Below are 13,845 nucleotides of genomic sequence, written 5' to 3' on the forward strand. Positions count from 1 at the left end.
GTAGCCTTGGATAGTGAAACCATTGTAAAGTGAGTCCCATGTTATTCAGTGGTGGTGAATACACGTCAAAAAATGGCCCTTAGGGTTGCATTGTAAAGAGTTGGATATGCCTTTCATTGTAAAGTGAAACGTTGGATAACGAGGACTACCTGTAAAAACAAATGCATTTCTTGTCACTGTGCATATGTATACCCTTAAAGGGGCAAAGATAAGCATAGCGGCAATCAATGGGCAACATAAAAAAAAATACATTTAAAAAAACAAAACATTTGTCTAAAAATGAATTGCTTGCTACTGTGTTTATCTATACCACAAAAGGGATGAGATTTTTACTGTTTGAGTTCTGTGGACAATTGGTTTAATTCTGTATATTGTTGGAGGAATTAGGGATTCCTTATCGTGTGTAATGAATTCGTAAAACCATTTGACTTTGACACTCGCCGCTTTGTTGAATTAAACTGCAAATCGGACGGCAATGTGTTCAAACTCACACCAACGGTAACACTTTTTTTCCGATAAAGGGTGTAACAACATCTGCTACATGTGTAATAAAATAAGCATAGTAGTTTTTTTTTCTTCGACTGAGCCACTGATTGAGCCACCTTTGCTGAAGCAGGAATATCCTGAAAACCTGACCTGTTGGTAGTTCTTGAGGACTGGAGTTGGCTACCCTTGTTCTATAATATTAATGGTTTTGAATGTTAGTTATCAAACAAATAACCACTTGACAGATTTTCTCTTACCTCAATTTCCTGATATGAATTGTTGATCATGGCTATTAACATATTTAATAGAACAACTACCATGGTAACATTGTACACTCCATAAAGTATATATCCAATATTTTCAATGAATTTGTGATCATATTTCAAAACAACTGATATCACTTCAGATAAGCCAAATATTGACCAGAATAAAGTTTTGAAACTTTCTTCTACCCTGAAATGAAACAAAAATAATGTTAATATATTCTGTCAACTTTGTGTACACTGTGAGTGTCTTCTGGATTTGCAAATTAAAGTGCATAAATGTCTGAGCTCATGATATTTTGTGCATCACATTTTGAGAACAATGTGAGTATAATAAAATATCTTTATTTGTATTCCATATCTACTATGGATAAGCCAGACATGCTGTAAATAGAATGGTTCACAATGTGTAGAGACAAGTACCCAGAAAGAGTCTATTTTTATCCAACCTTTAAATAAATCTCAGGAACATACAGTAGATGAAGCAACACATGTTAAAGGGGAAATACGTACACTACAGTATGTGAAGACATAACTGACTTTATTAGCAAATCACACCTGAAAAAACTGCCCACATTCCTACAATACTTGGAAAGCAGAAGCAGTGGAAGTTAGTCATCTATTTCAGAAGCTGATTCGCGCTTTTGAATACTGAACTATTCAGTTTCAAAACTATCATGCCTGCCTTCAATTGATTTTTTTAAATAATTGTCTCTTCATGATTACCTCTTTATAATTAGCTGTTCGCTCCAAATAGCCCTGTATTTTCAGGTCGATATTAACGAAGCATAAAAGTTTCTACCCTGTTCCTTCTTAATATGAAGACTGCCTCTGTCTGAGCCAAGTTTGGATTTCCAGTGCACCTGAAGCTTCAGAGATAATTTCTCAGCTCCAGATGCACTGGATTAATTAATCAGGCTCTTAGCCCTATTTCAGGACTGAGGCAGCGAGCTCATAACACTATTCCAAAGATGTGAGTTTTGCACAAAATAACTACAAAATAAAAGCTGTATGTCCATGAAACTGCAGGCCAGCTCGGCTTCTACAGTAAGTCTCAGGCTCTAGCTTTTATTCTTACTAAACCCTGGCTAGACTCAGTCACTTAACACTGTTCGATAGATATGTGAGTTTCATATTAAAAAAATGTACCCATTTGGCACAGGCAGCAAAGAGAGGGCCGTTGGTGATATTAGAATCTGGTGGTACAATGGAACTAGGGGTCAGTGTACTTCAGTCATCAGCTGCTCAGATTGCAAGGGTCAGGCTCCTGCTCTCATTTCCCACCACTACTAGACCCTGGCATGCAGTCGATCACATAATATTGTTTGATAGACACATCAGTTTGTACTTTTAATACATGAATATACTCCCTTTTTTCATTCATTAGTCCTCCTTCACTGTTGTATCAATAATGAAACTATTGAACAGAACTTAAACAATCCAAGCACTGTACGTATTGGACAGTTTATGGCATTTGGCAATACTGTGAAAGAGCTAGCTTGTTGGGCCCATAAATAATATAAACAAGAACTAAACTTTTACATGATCCCACTGGAGTCATACACAGACTGTTGTAATTTCATATTTAACTAACACATGTGAAATCAACAATTCTACACGTGTTGTAATTTAATCTGGATCCTCTATATATGCTGGTGACATAGAGCCTGGAAAATCATAGTCCTGGGAAATAAGGTATTTATTCGTTTTAATGAGCCTAAGCTCACCGATTCTATGATGTGATGATGGATCCAGCTGAGCTGACTCATTTAGATAGCAACTGCGTCAGTTTGCCCCACCAGGAAACAGGGGAAATTACTGGTGGGCCCCAGCATTCAGTGGGTCCCAACACAGGGGAATTCCTACAGGTATGTCAGAGGGGGCAACTGCCCCATTCATTTAGACTTCACTGGCTCTTACTTCTTTCTGTCAGCAACATTTAAATAAAAATATTTTAACAATAAACTTTCTCCTTCTCCTCCCAATGCTGTCAGCTGGAGGGGTGAGGAAGGAGCAGGGAATCCTCCTCCCATGTCACCCACTCTCTAACCTGCCATTTCACCAACTCTCTCCCACCACATCACTCATTTACCCCTGTTCACTCGATCTATCCCTCTTTCATTCCCAGTATGACACTGCAAAGCACGGTGGCTGGTGGAAACTTGAGGCATTGTGATGCCACGTATATGAGCATAGGCGGCATTTGTCTTTTTACCACCACGTGACTTTGGTCTTCCTTGTACATCTTGCTCACTTGTGACAGTTTGCTGACTCTCACATGCTATACTGTCCCTTAATAGGGCAGAATGTCTCAGAGAAAAATTACATTGCTACTATCAGAATGATGAACCATAAAACCACTCTCAGCCCTTTCCCCTCTGCCTCATCTTGATCTTGAAGTGCTATAGGAATTACTACTATTACTAGTAGGATGACTGATAACTCTTTCATTACGAATAGTGCTTCTTACACTGGCGACACACTTTATTCGAGCTCGGCTAGTCCCACGAATTCGGGTATACCCGGGTGTATTGAGGTTTGTGACTGTTTTCTGCCCGAGTACATTGAGGTATTTTCCAGGCAGGGATTGAAGCATTTTATTCCCGCTGGCTGCAATACTGCACAGTATATATATATATACTGCATTACAATTCATGAATTTATGCCATCTGGTAGACACGCGAAGCATTGCAGCCTATTAAATCCTAATCATTATCATTTAACAGATCAGCCGCCCGTCAGCCAGGCATGAACCCAGGCTGGGAAGGCAAACGCAACGGGGCTTGTCAGAGGTGAGGAGCGGCGCATTCCAGGTATCTGCCAGGTACATACTGGGTATTTGCTCGAATAAAGTGTGTCGGTGCAGTATGCTTACTGGCACTTTCGAGTGGCCAACTCTTGACTTCTTTTGTGAATAGTCAATTTGAGGGACAGCTCCTGATGCTGCTGCAGAAAGGACAGGACTGCTTCTAGAATATGAAGCCTATCATCAACCTTCTTGTCTTCTGCCTACTCAACAGATTTGTGTTGAACATTTGATGATAAAGATAAAATATAGAATGTGATGCTGCTATCCAGCATCTGGTGCTGTTTCTGCTGAATCGAACAATTATGATGCACAGTATGTGTTTCTTCTTCTTTAAAAATGTGTTTACAGTATATAGGCATATCAATTCTGCTTTTGGCTTTACTGCTAGGAGGAGTACACGTGCTGCTAATTGTGGTGACTGAATGCTGCTCATACTCAGACTAACTGACTACAGACGTGTGAACAGTTCCCAATCGTTCGCAAACTGCGCAATTTGCCTTTTTTCTGCAAATATATTATGCAAAAAACTGACAAAATAATATGTAGATTTTTTTATGCTGATGTGTAGTCACATTGATTATGTGACCTACTGTAGTTTTTTTGTACAGTTTTCAAAATAAAAAATGTGTGAAAATTGTGACATTTCAGAAAACAGCTCAACATTTTAGTCCTCTTTTCATGAAAAAGAAACTTGCTAAATATCTACACGTACTTGTCTTTAGCATCATCTATCTTTTCCACCTGTACCTTAATCCCTTCTTCAGCCAGCCTTCTCTCTTGTGAAACTGAAGCTAAAGCCAGTTCAGCATCCACGCCTTCATGTTTTGCTGAGGAGGGATCTGATCCATCCTACACAAGTAGTACTGCTGGTGGTGGCCCTAGCACAAAACTGATATTAAGGTGATGACCATGATGAGACAAAGAAATGTGCATCTTCTCAGAGTTCCACTGCCCCTGACGTCAGGAGACTCAATTTTTTCTGTTGGCATACTGTAACGGACGTGCTCGCCACAAACCGGACCGGACCGCAGGGCTGAGGTGGGGATTTTGAAATACCCATCTGGAGCGCGAAGCCGGGTCCGGATTGCGGATTCCATAGTCGTGTTTAGCCGGGTCAGGATTTGAGAGAGCAGCGTAATCGATATTCAGGCTGGGGTCAAGGCAAGAGGTACAGGAGTGATGGTCGGGGTCACAGGCTGGGGTTGGCATCACGGAAGGCTTCAGAATAGTGAAGACCTCGAGAAGAGACAAGCTTCTGCGCAGGAGATCCAGCACAGGTGCTTCTGCACAGGAACGGCCTCCGGAACAGAGAAGCTTCAGCACAGGGGCTTCAGCATTGGGAAGTCCTCATGAAGTAGGGGATGGTCTCTGAAAGCAGGAAATACTGCAGACAGATGAGGGCAGAGGTGCTTTTGCCAAGCACAGGCTACACAGAAAGAACGTGTTATGCTCAGGCCCTTCCTGGTGGACATTGTAGATGCCAGAATATGGAGCTCTACAACATGATGTCACAAAATCTAAAACGGCTGCCCTCACGTGGTACTTCAGACAATCAGATTGTGGGAACTATATCCCCAACCTGATTCGTTGTTGTTGACCATGTGACTGAGTTTTTGGAGAAAGGATGTGGCTGTAGTGACCAATGTGACGTCATGTTAAAGGGAAAGTAAGTACAGCCATTCTGATTGACTGGCTTCACTTCCTTTACATGATGTCACTTCCTCCCCCCCCCCCCCCAAAAAGCACATGATTCCCACAGCCAATCACAGGCGTGAGAACCATATGCCAATAAAATGTGACATCACAGGCAATGTTTAAGGCCGTGATGGCTCATTTGAGCTCAAGAAGCCAGCGAGTCAACATCGTGGATTTAACATGGGGTTGGATTGACAGATGAAGAAAGAAGATAAAGAAAGAAGATAAAGAAAAGAAAGAAATGGTCACAGATGAAAAAAGAAGAAGCTGATACCACATGAAAGAAGAATTTTGTTACCTGGACCAGATCTTCATCATGGATGGCGTTGGATTGTGTTCTGTGAAGTCACCAGAGGAGAGCTTGCTGATTCTCCGGGATTCAGAGGGCTGTTTAGGGTACAGATGAATACAGTAATAGCCAATGCATTTTTTGGCAATTGCATTTCTTTTATTGACTGTTATATTTTCTATGTATGTTTATTGTTTTGATTAAATTGTGTTTAATTGTGAGGGCTTGTTTTGATTTGTATTTTTTAACAGATTGTTTAGTGTTTTTATTTAATGATGTAATTTGTTGGCTAATGGTTAAATGTATGTGTTCCTAGTGGATGTATTCATTAATTGATGTGTTGGTTGCTGCTTTTACAGTATACTGTCGTGATGGCTTGTTTTGATTTGTATTTAATGATGTACTGAAATTTGTTGGCTAATGGTTTAATTTATGTGTTGCCTAGTGGATGTATTAATTTATTGTTTGTTGGCTACTGCTTTTATATATGGAATGTATTGTTTGGTTAGTGGTGTGAGTTCTTCAATTGATTGTCTAGTGGTGCCTATTGCTTATAATTTTACAATTTGATGGTTTAGGTGCTTGTTGTATAGTGTAGGTTTTATTTTTTTGTATTTTGTATACAGGCTTTTGTATTAGAGTGACCATTGACTGCTATAGTAGAGTAGCTTATCATGCCCATATTATATGGGTATGATGTACTACTATAACAAATCAATGGGTACAGGGTGGGTATAGTGGGTCTGGGGTGGGTGGTTAGGCCTCCCGGGCAGGTAGGGGGGAGGGTGGATTAGGGTGGGTTAACCCCTTCATTACTCTAGTGGTTATTAACCGCTAGGGTGATTAAGGAGCTAGGGGCCACTAGAATGTATTTTGCGATGTTTTTTTCTAGCAACAGAGGATATGGCCCTGCAGTAAGCTGACGAGGATGCCCTTCACATTGGCAGGAGTAAGTATAACGGTTTTATTTACGTTATTTATGCTGCATGGCTAATGTTGTGTTTAAGAATGGGCAAATAATCTATTATCCATATCTGGATAATATTAATATTGCCAATTACTGTACTATATGTATTTGGTGGGGGGGGAGGGAAGGGGGGTGTATTGATTTAAATGTAGGCCATGTTTTTTTAAATACAGGATTGGTACCGCAGGCCAGCGGGGAACCATGGGGACCACCTGAGGACCCCCAGACGCCCAAGGGTACCACCTGAGCACCCCCGGATGCCCACGGGTACCACCTGAGGATACCCAGACACCCAGGGGTACCACCTGAGGACCCATGGGGGACACCTGAGGGGAAGGACTGGGGCCCCACAGCTGTGGGAGACCCACAGGGACCACCCGAGGGCCCCCAGAGGGCTTCCAGACACCCGTGGGAACCACCCAATGGCCCCCAAACCCCCGTGGGAACCACCTGAGGGCCCCCTGTCACCCATGGGGATGACCCAGGGACCCCCAGACACACGTGAGAACTACCCCTGGACCCCATTGGGACCCGTGGAGACCACCTGGAGGCCACAGAGCCTAGCAGGGACCACCCGGATGCCTCCAGTCACCCGTGGGTACCCCTGCTGGCCTGGGGTATTAATCCTATGTTTAGAAAAAAAAATATTGGTTTACAGTATGTGGGGGAATGGGGTGGGTTGTGTATTGGTGCTTACTAGATATTTAATTTTAAACATTACAGTAATGTAACAGGGGGTCTCCGGAGCAGAACCGCATTTATTTCAAGTCTGGGGACTCCCTGCTTCCCGAGATACATACCCCGTTATTATGTGCCGGTATCTCCTATGCATGGAAATGTCTCGCGTCAGGTGATCGGGACATTTCCATGCATAGGAGATACTGGCACCCCATGACGGGGCCTGTATCTCGAAAAGTAGGGGGTCCCCGGACTTGAAATCAATGCGGTTCAGCTCCGGAGACCCCCTGCTACATTACTGTCATGTTTAAAATTAAATAAAACCGCTGCGATCACCTGTGAGAGGCGCACAATTAGAGTGACTGATTCAGCCTATCTCTTACTGCGCATCTATTACAGAAAGACAGTACCTACCGGTAGGACTCATACAGCAGGGACCCCTTCTGGGTTAATCCGATGGGCCATTATATAGTTTGCCCCGGCAAAACTAGTGAAGATCAATGGGAAGTCTCCAAATCCATTTCAGGATTTTTTTCGAATAACCGCCGCTGCATCTTCCCTACTTCAAGTTTTGTACAATGGCACTATACTACTCTGCAACAACACCTGCTAATAGTGACTAGTTAAATAGTTTCTCTTAGTTGAATTCAAAGCACACACAGAAGCTATTTCAATATCCTTTGATGTATCATCATGTTATGATCGCAGCTAGGCTCCGCCCCCTGACACGGTATGCGGCGGTTCCCGCGGTTCACGCAGACCCCTTTCCATTTGTGCGCGACAGCCAACAAAAACATCCACGGAGGTGCGCTCCCTGCACAGTGCCACAGCGCCTGCACTCACTGGCGACGCGCTTGCCCCACGCCGCACTCCACTTGCACGCGCACGCCGCACGACACCTGATTCCAGGAAGGGTATCAGCTGCCTCTCACCTGCGGCAAATCTCCTCTCCTCCTATCAGCCCTCAGCCTTTGTCTGACCTCAATCTGTCTGCAGCTTCCTGATTGGTTCTCACTCCCTTTATTTACCTTCCTGATTCCTGTGCACATTGCTGAGCATAAACTTAGGTTTATGTGCTGGGCTCACTGCTGTTTGGTCTTGTTTTTTTCTAGTGCCTTACCTGACCTGTGTTATGACCCCTGCTCGTTCCCGGACCTGTCTCTTCTGTACCCCTAGACTTCGGCTTGTTATTGGATTCCCGCTCTCTCCTCTCCTTGACCACGGCTTACGGATATCGAATACTCTTCTCTCTCCAACCCCGGACCACGGCAAGTACCACGACATACCCAAAATCTCCTACCCTGACCCAGCTACATGACTCTAACTACGCATTCTGGACCTGGTCCCGTGGTTGCAGGGCAGCGGTTATATATATCCCCACCTCAGCCCTGGGGTCTAGTCCTGTTTGTGGTGAGCACACGTGATACATCAAACCCCATTGACATGTCCACTTTTTGTTTTGAAAGTTCCAGTAAGACTTTGTCCTTTATAAATGAACTTGTGTCCACATTCTTGTTTCCTAACAGTGATCCCTTACCTGTAGCTTTTGCCTGTGAATACTGAGCAAAAATTATTATTTAGCGTGTCTCTCATACTGTAACTTTGTCTGCTTCTGCATCACTACACTATTGTTTTCCTCAGTTATATGGCTAAAAATTAAGGGTGGCCATTTACACTGGTGCTCTGGTTTTAAAAATATGTTGTTTTGGATTTGCGAAAAACATTTTTTTTTTTTAAAAAACAAAATGATTGAGAAATGTTTTTTTTTTTCAAAATGTGGTTCAACATTTTCCAACTTAAAAAAAAAAGTTACTCCAACTACAAAGAGAATCTGAACATAAACCATTTTTAGGTTTTGGTTCGTATTTAGTTGGGATTTGAAAAAAACTTCTGATTTTCTAATTGTTCAATTCAGAGTTTTATTCAAATGCCCAGATCTACAAAGTTTGGAATTTGAACCCACAAACCTGACAAAGGTCTCTGATATACAGGTGCGCTGACGAGTATTCTAAAACTGGGGCTATCACCAACAAGATCCAGGTACATGCTGGGTACATGCTGCAAACATTTCAGTGACATTTCTGCACAGACTAATGGCCCATCGGATTAACACAGCGGTGGTCCCTGGCAGTCCCATTCAGTTTGAATGGGACTGCCAGGGACCCCAGCTGTTAATCCAATGGGCCATTAGTCTGTCTGCAGAAATGTTGCAGCATGTACCCTGCATGTACCCAGGATGTACCCAGCATGTTCCTGGGTCTTGTTGGTGATTGCCCCAGATTTGTTTTAGAATACCCGTTGGAACTACAGTAGATGTCTATCTTATTCTGTCTGCTTATATTACAGTACCTAAAAGCAATCTTTTTTGCCTTGACTATACTGTACCTGCCATCTTCTTTGAAAACTACAGTACTGTATGTGGGCTTTTATTCCTTGCCTTTGTGGACTTGCTTGACACAAATGTCTGTTGCTACCTGTTTTCATGAGAATGAGAGGGAGCCTGCAATGTACATGTAGCCTATACCTACCCCCCCCCCCTTCCTTCTCTGGGAGATTCTGCTGCTACATCGAGTGTGGTGGTGCATACCTGCTGGCTCACAGTAGATCTGAGTCTCCCGCATGGTGGTAGGGGAGGTCAGAACATGCTTCTGGGGTATAAACTAATTCGAACTCATGATGAGAGCGGCTCCATCTCTTGCAAGCCCCAGGAATGAGGGGAGCAATCCCTGCATGGGAGTTCTTTTCCCTTCCGCTGATAGATTGCAGGCTCAGGTGGAAGGTATAATGAAACACTGTAGACTTCCCAGCATACACAGCAACAATCAGTTATTCAGGCCTTCACCCTCGGTATGTTTCCCTGGACAATCACTGCAGGTTCAGGGCCCCACAGCTGTCCTTGCTCTTCTCTTACTCCCTGGTGGAGTAAGAGGAATAGTCCCCCCACTCCACTCCCCTAAGGGAGGGAGTCCAAACTGTACTGAGCCCTGCACAGTTATTCGGGTAGACCTGTCTCTCTCAAGGGTAGAGGCAACACTGAATAACTTTGGTGTTTGCAGCTCCTTAAGTACAGGAAAAGCAGGAACCAGTCCTGAGTCCCTGATTGGACACAAGGCCTGGTTGCACCGCCTCCCCTGTGACTCACTGAAGCAGCAGAGGTGAGGAAAACCCATGATTACTCCTGGAAGGTCTGCTCTTACCAGGGCTTATTGCCAGAAGGAGGGCAGGCTGGTAGCCAGAAAACCAGCCATGGCTACATACAGTAGATGCTTCTTCTGATCTGACTGGCAGGGATATTGTATTGACCAATGTCTGATCTCCACAACCAATCATCAGTGCTTGTTGCAGTGGTGTTGGCATCATGTCATTATTTTAGCCAGCACACATACAACATTGCCACAAACTAGCATCCAGGTTTTTTTTTTTTTTTTTTTTTTTTTTTTTACAGTGGTCAGCTTAGTTTATGTATGTCTTAATTGTTTAATCTTTTTCTCAAGGCCCAAGGACATATTCACTTTATTGTCATTTTGCTATCGTGCACGTGAAAAAGCCGCAATCTGCGGTCTCACCACTCTGCAATGGGACGTGCGTTGAGGAGGCGTGGCCATGACGTAACATCTTCTTCTGCACTTTGATTGGCTGCTATTTCCTTCGCTATGATTGGCTTAGGAACTCTGCCCTATGATTGGTTGTCAAAGACCCAGGTGATGCTGTCGCTAGTTCTAAAGACAATTTTCTTGTCTTCAGAAAATCTAGTTGTGCAAGGCGGCTGCAAATTGCGCGCCAAGGCAGCTAGTGGGCCTGGCCCCATTGAGTGGCGGGTCTTGTTCCTGCAGAGCACGCCATAGCGCACCCTACAGCATGTACTGTGGACCTAGCCTAACATGCTGAGGAGCTGCTACTGGCTGAGCTGTGCTGATTACCTGTACCACTGAATCACATCAGTTTCAACTACCACCAACACCCCTTTCCTTACTCCAATACCCATTCCCTGCTTCTCCTGCAAACTTTGGCAATTCTATGTGTGAAACTCGTATCTATAGAACATTGTTATGTGACTAAATGAAAGCCAGCCAGGCTTTACTGGGAATAAATGATGATAGTGAGAGCCTGACCACCAGTGGTACTGGAACACAACATCATTATTGTTTTCCAATCTCCATTATCAATGACATCAATATTTTAGTTGTTTAAAATTCATAAATCTGTACAGGATTGTTGTTGCGACTCACAGCCAGGTTTTATGGAGACATTTGTACATGAAAGCCTGAGACTTACAACCACAGACTGGTGCTACTATTACCACCAGTGTCCCACACCAGCACAATCCCCCGACTGCCACCAACAGCTTTCAGTCCAGTACCATCTGTGAACATCCATGCTATATGGGGTTAATATCATCATGAAAGTGATATGTACATTCTACATGTACCTCCATGCCATGACCTGACTGGAACTGTAGAGAAAACCTGAAGCAGAGATAAGATGACCAGTGCAACAATTGCACCCCCCTCACCAACACCAGTGTCCACTGACAACCAACATTAGTACAATTTGCAAAATTCCACATACCAAATAGTGCCAATATCAAGGAATGTCAGCTTTATGTATAACCTGCTACTGTACATGAAAATTAGATGATGTGCCTACCGGGAGAATGAGTATGAAGCAAAGCTAATCTAACCATTGCCACTATTCCATCAACCAGCCACCACCACCATTAGTAACGTGATCCAGACTTGCGTTCCCCGTGGCTGGGAATTGCTGACTGCTACTACCCCAGTCACAGTGAAGCCAGTCGCAGGCTGTATGATTTACCAACATGCAGCTGCTGGTGCTCGTTTTACTGTGGCTCAGAAGGCAAGTCTAACTACATCTCTACAACATGGGGTCTATATTACTGAATGTCAGATGTATGTGAAACCTTCTACATACAGTATACAGGACATGACTGCTAGAAATGAGTCAGAATCTGGAAAAGTGTTAAGCTGACTAGTGCCACTATTACAGATGTGCAAATATCTTAACATTTGCTTTGCTAAATCTCAAGTTATTTTAATTTTTTGAAATATTCATGAATATACAGTAGTTGTAAATCCCTATATACAGTTGTACATACACCATCAAATATGTTTAACTACTATTTCATTTGACTAAGGGTTTTAGTTAACAATTTATCCAAAATATGATGAGCTTGCCCACAATGCCAAGGCAAGCTGATCACCCTGCCAAGGCAATAAGCTCATCACCCTGCTAAGGCAATAAGCTCATCACCCTGCCAAGGCAATAAACTCAATAAGCTCATCACCCTGCCAAGGCAATAAGCTCATCACCCTGCCAAGGCAACAAGCTCATCACCCTGCCAAGGCAACAAGCTCATCACCATACCAAGGCAAGTTCATCACCCTGCCAAGGCAATAAGCTCATCACCCTCCCAGGGCAACAAGTGCATCACCCTGCCAAGGTAAGCTTATTACCATACTAAGGTAAACTCGTACATTGGCCAAATTATGTACAGTACCTGAAACCCCAAATCCAAATATATTTTAGAAAAAATTAAAGATCTCCAGGCTTTTATTTAGCATTATTTAAGTACAGGCATACCCCGCTTTAAGTACACTCGCGAGTAAGTACATATCGCCCAATAGGCAAATGGCAGTTCACGCATGCGCCTGTCATCACGTACTGAACAGCAATACCGGCTCCCTACCTGTACCGAAGCTGTGCGCAAGCAGGGAGACTATAGAGCCTGTTACACATGCGTTATTTACATCAGTTATGCACGTATATAAAGATTGCAGTACAGTACATGCATCGATAAGTGGGAAAAGGCAGTGCTTCACTTTAAGTACATTTTCGCTTTACATACATGCTCCGGTCCCATTGCGTACGTTAATGCGGGGTATGCCTGTAATATAAGTAATAACAACGGGTTAATAATATTTAAATGTTGGGTTTTTGGGAATTTGTAGGTGCATTGATCTTGTGGGTTTTTTTTCTTTATTTATTTTTTGGCCGCTTTTCAAAAAAACACCAGTAAAAATGATAAACTTGTCAAGTACTATATGTACTGCCTGAGCTTATCATACAAGATGGAACAGTTTTATTTGTACATTTTCCCCCCTGAGGAACACATGAAATGCATCGGGGAGTGTTCTCAGCATGTACTATTATTCATTTAAAATTCAGTAACAAATGGAGTTTTGACAGCATTGATCCATGGGAGCTTTGGAGTATTTCAAATGGACTTATGCATTAAATGAGTCAGTTGAGCCCCAGTGCTATATTGAGTTGGAGTTTGAAGCACATTTGTAGTTATATGCATCTTGTCAAAACTGGAAAAGTTTTGGGCAAACAATGTTCCAGATGTATTAAAAAAAAATATTACTTTGAAAACGATTTTTCTTTCATAGAGTTGGTGGTTTATATACAGTTTTAGCAGGGTAACATTAAGCAGGACACAGACTCGGATCACATAAAAAACTTCATCACTTCAGAATATACTGTAGGGAAACAACAAAACTCCATATACTATAGAGATAATGGGTGCAATAACATCGCTACAAAGTCCTTCAGAAGTCTCTATCCTGAATAATTGAGTCACCGTCTTTACTTTCAGTTATCTGACTTAGAGTACATAACAACAAAAGATGCAGTACTG

General features: G+C 42.9%; 1 protein-coding gene across 1 annotated transcript in view; it reads right to left on the reverse strand.

The window, feature by feature from the left end:
- The window catches only part of TRPC7 (transient receptor potential cation channel subfamily C member 7), a 187,307-nt gene that overhangs the window by 21,172 nt on the left and 152,290 nt on the right, over nt 1–13,845 (reverse strand). The window contains exon 7 of the mRNA XM_075601205.1: nt 744–939. Within this exon, the coding sequence (XP_075457320.1) occupies nt 744–939 (196 nt within the window). The remainder of the gene's footprint in view (nt 1–743; nt 940–13,845) is intronic.

The sequence above is a fragment of the Ascaphus truei genome, chromosome 5 (assembly GCF_040206685.1).
Source record: "Ascaphus truei isolate aAscTru1 chromosome 5, aAscTru1.hap1, whole genome shotgun sequence".
In the NCBI taxonomy this organism is placed as follows: Eukaryota; Metazoa; Chordata; class Amphibia; order Anura; family Ascaphidae; genus Ascaphus; species Ascaphus truei.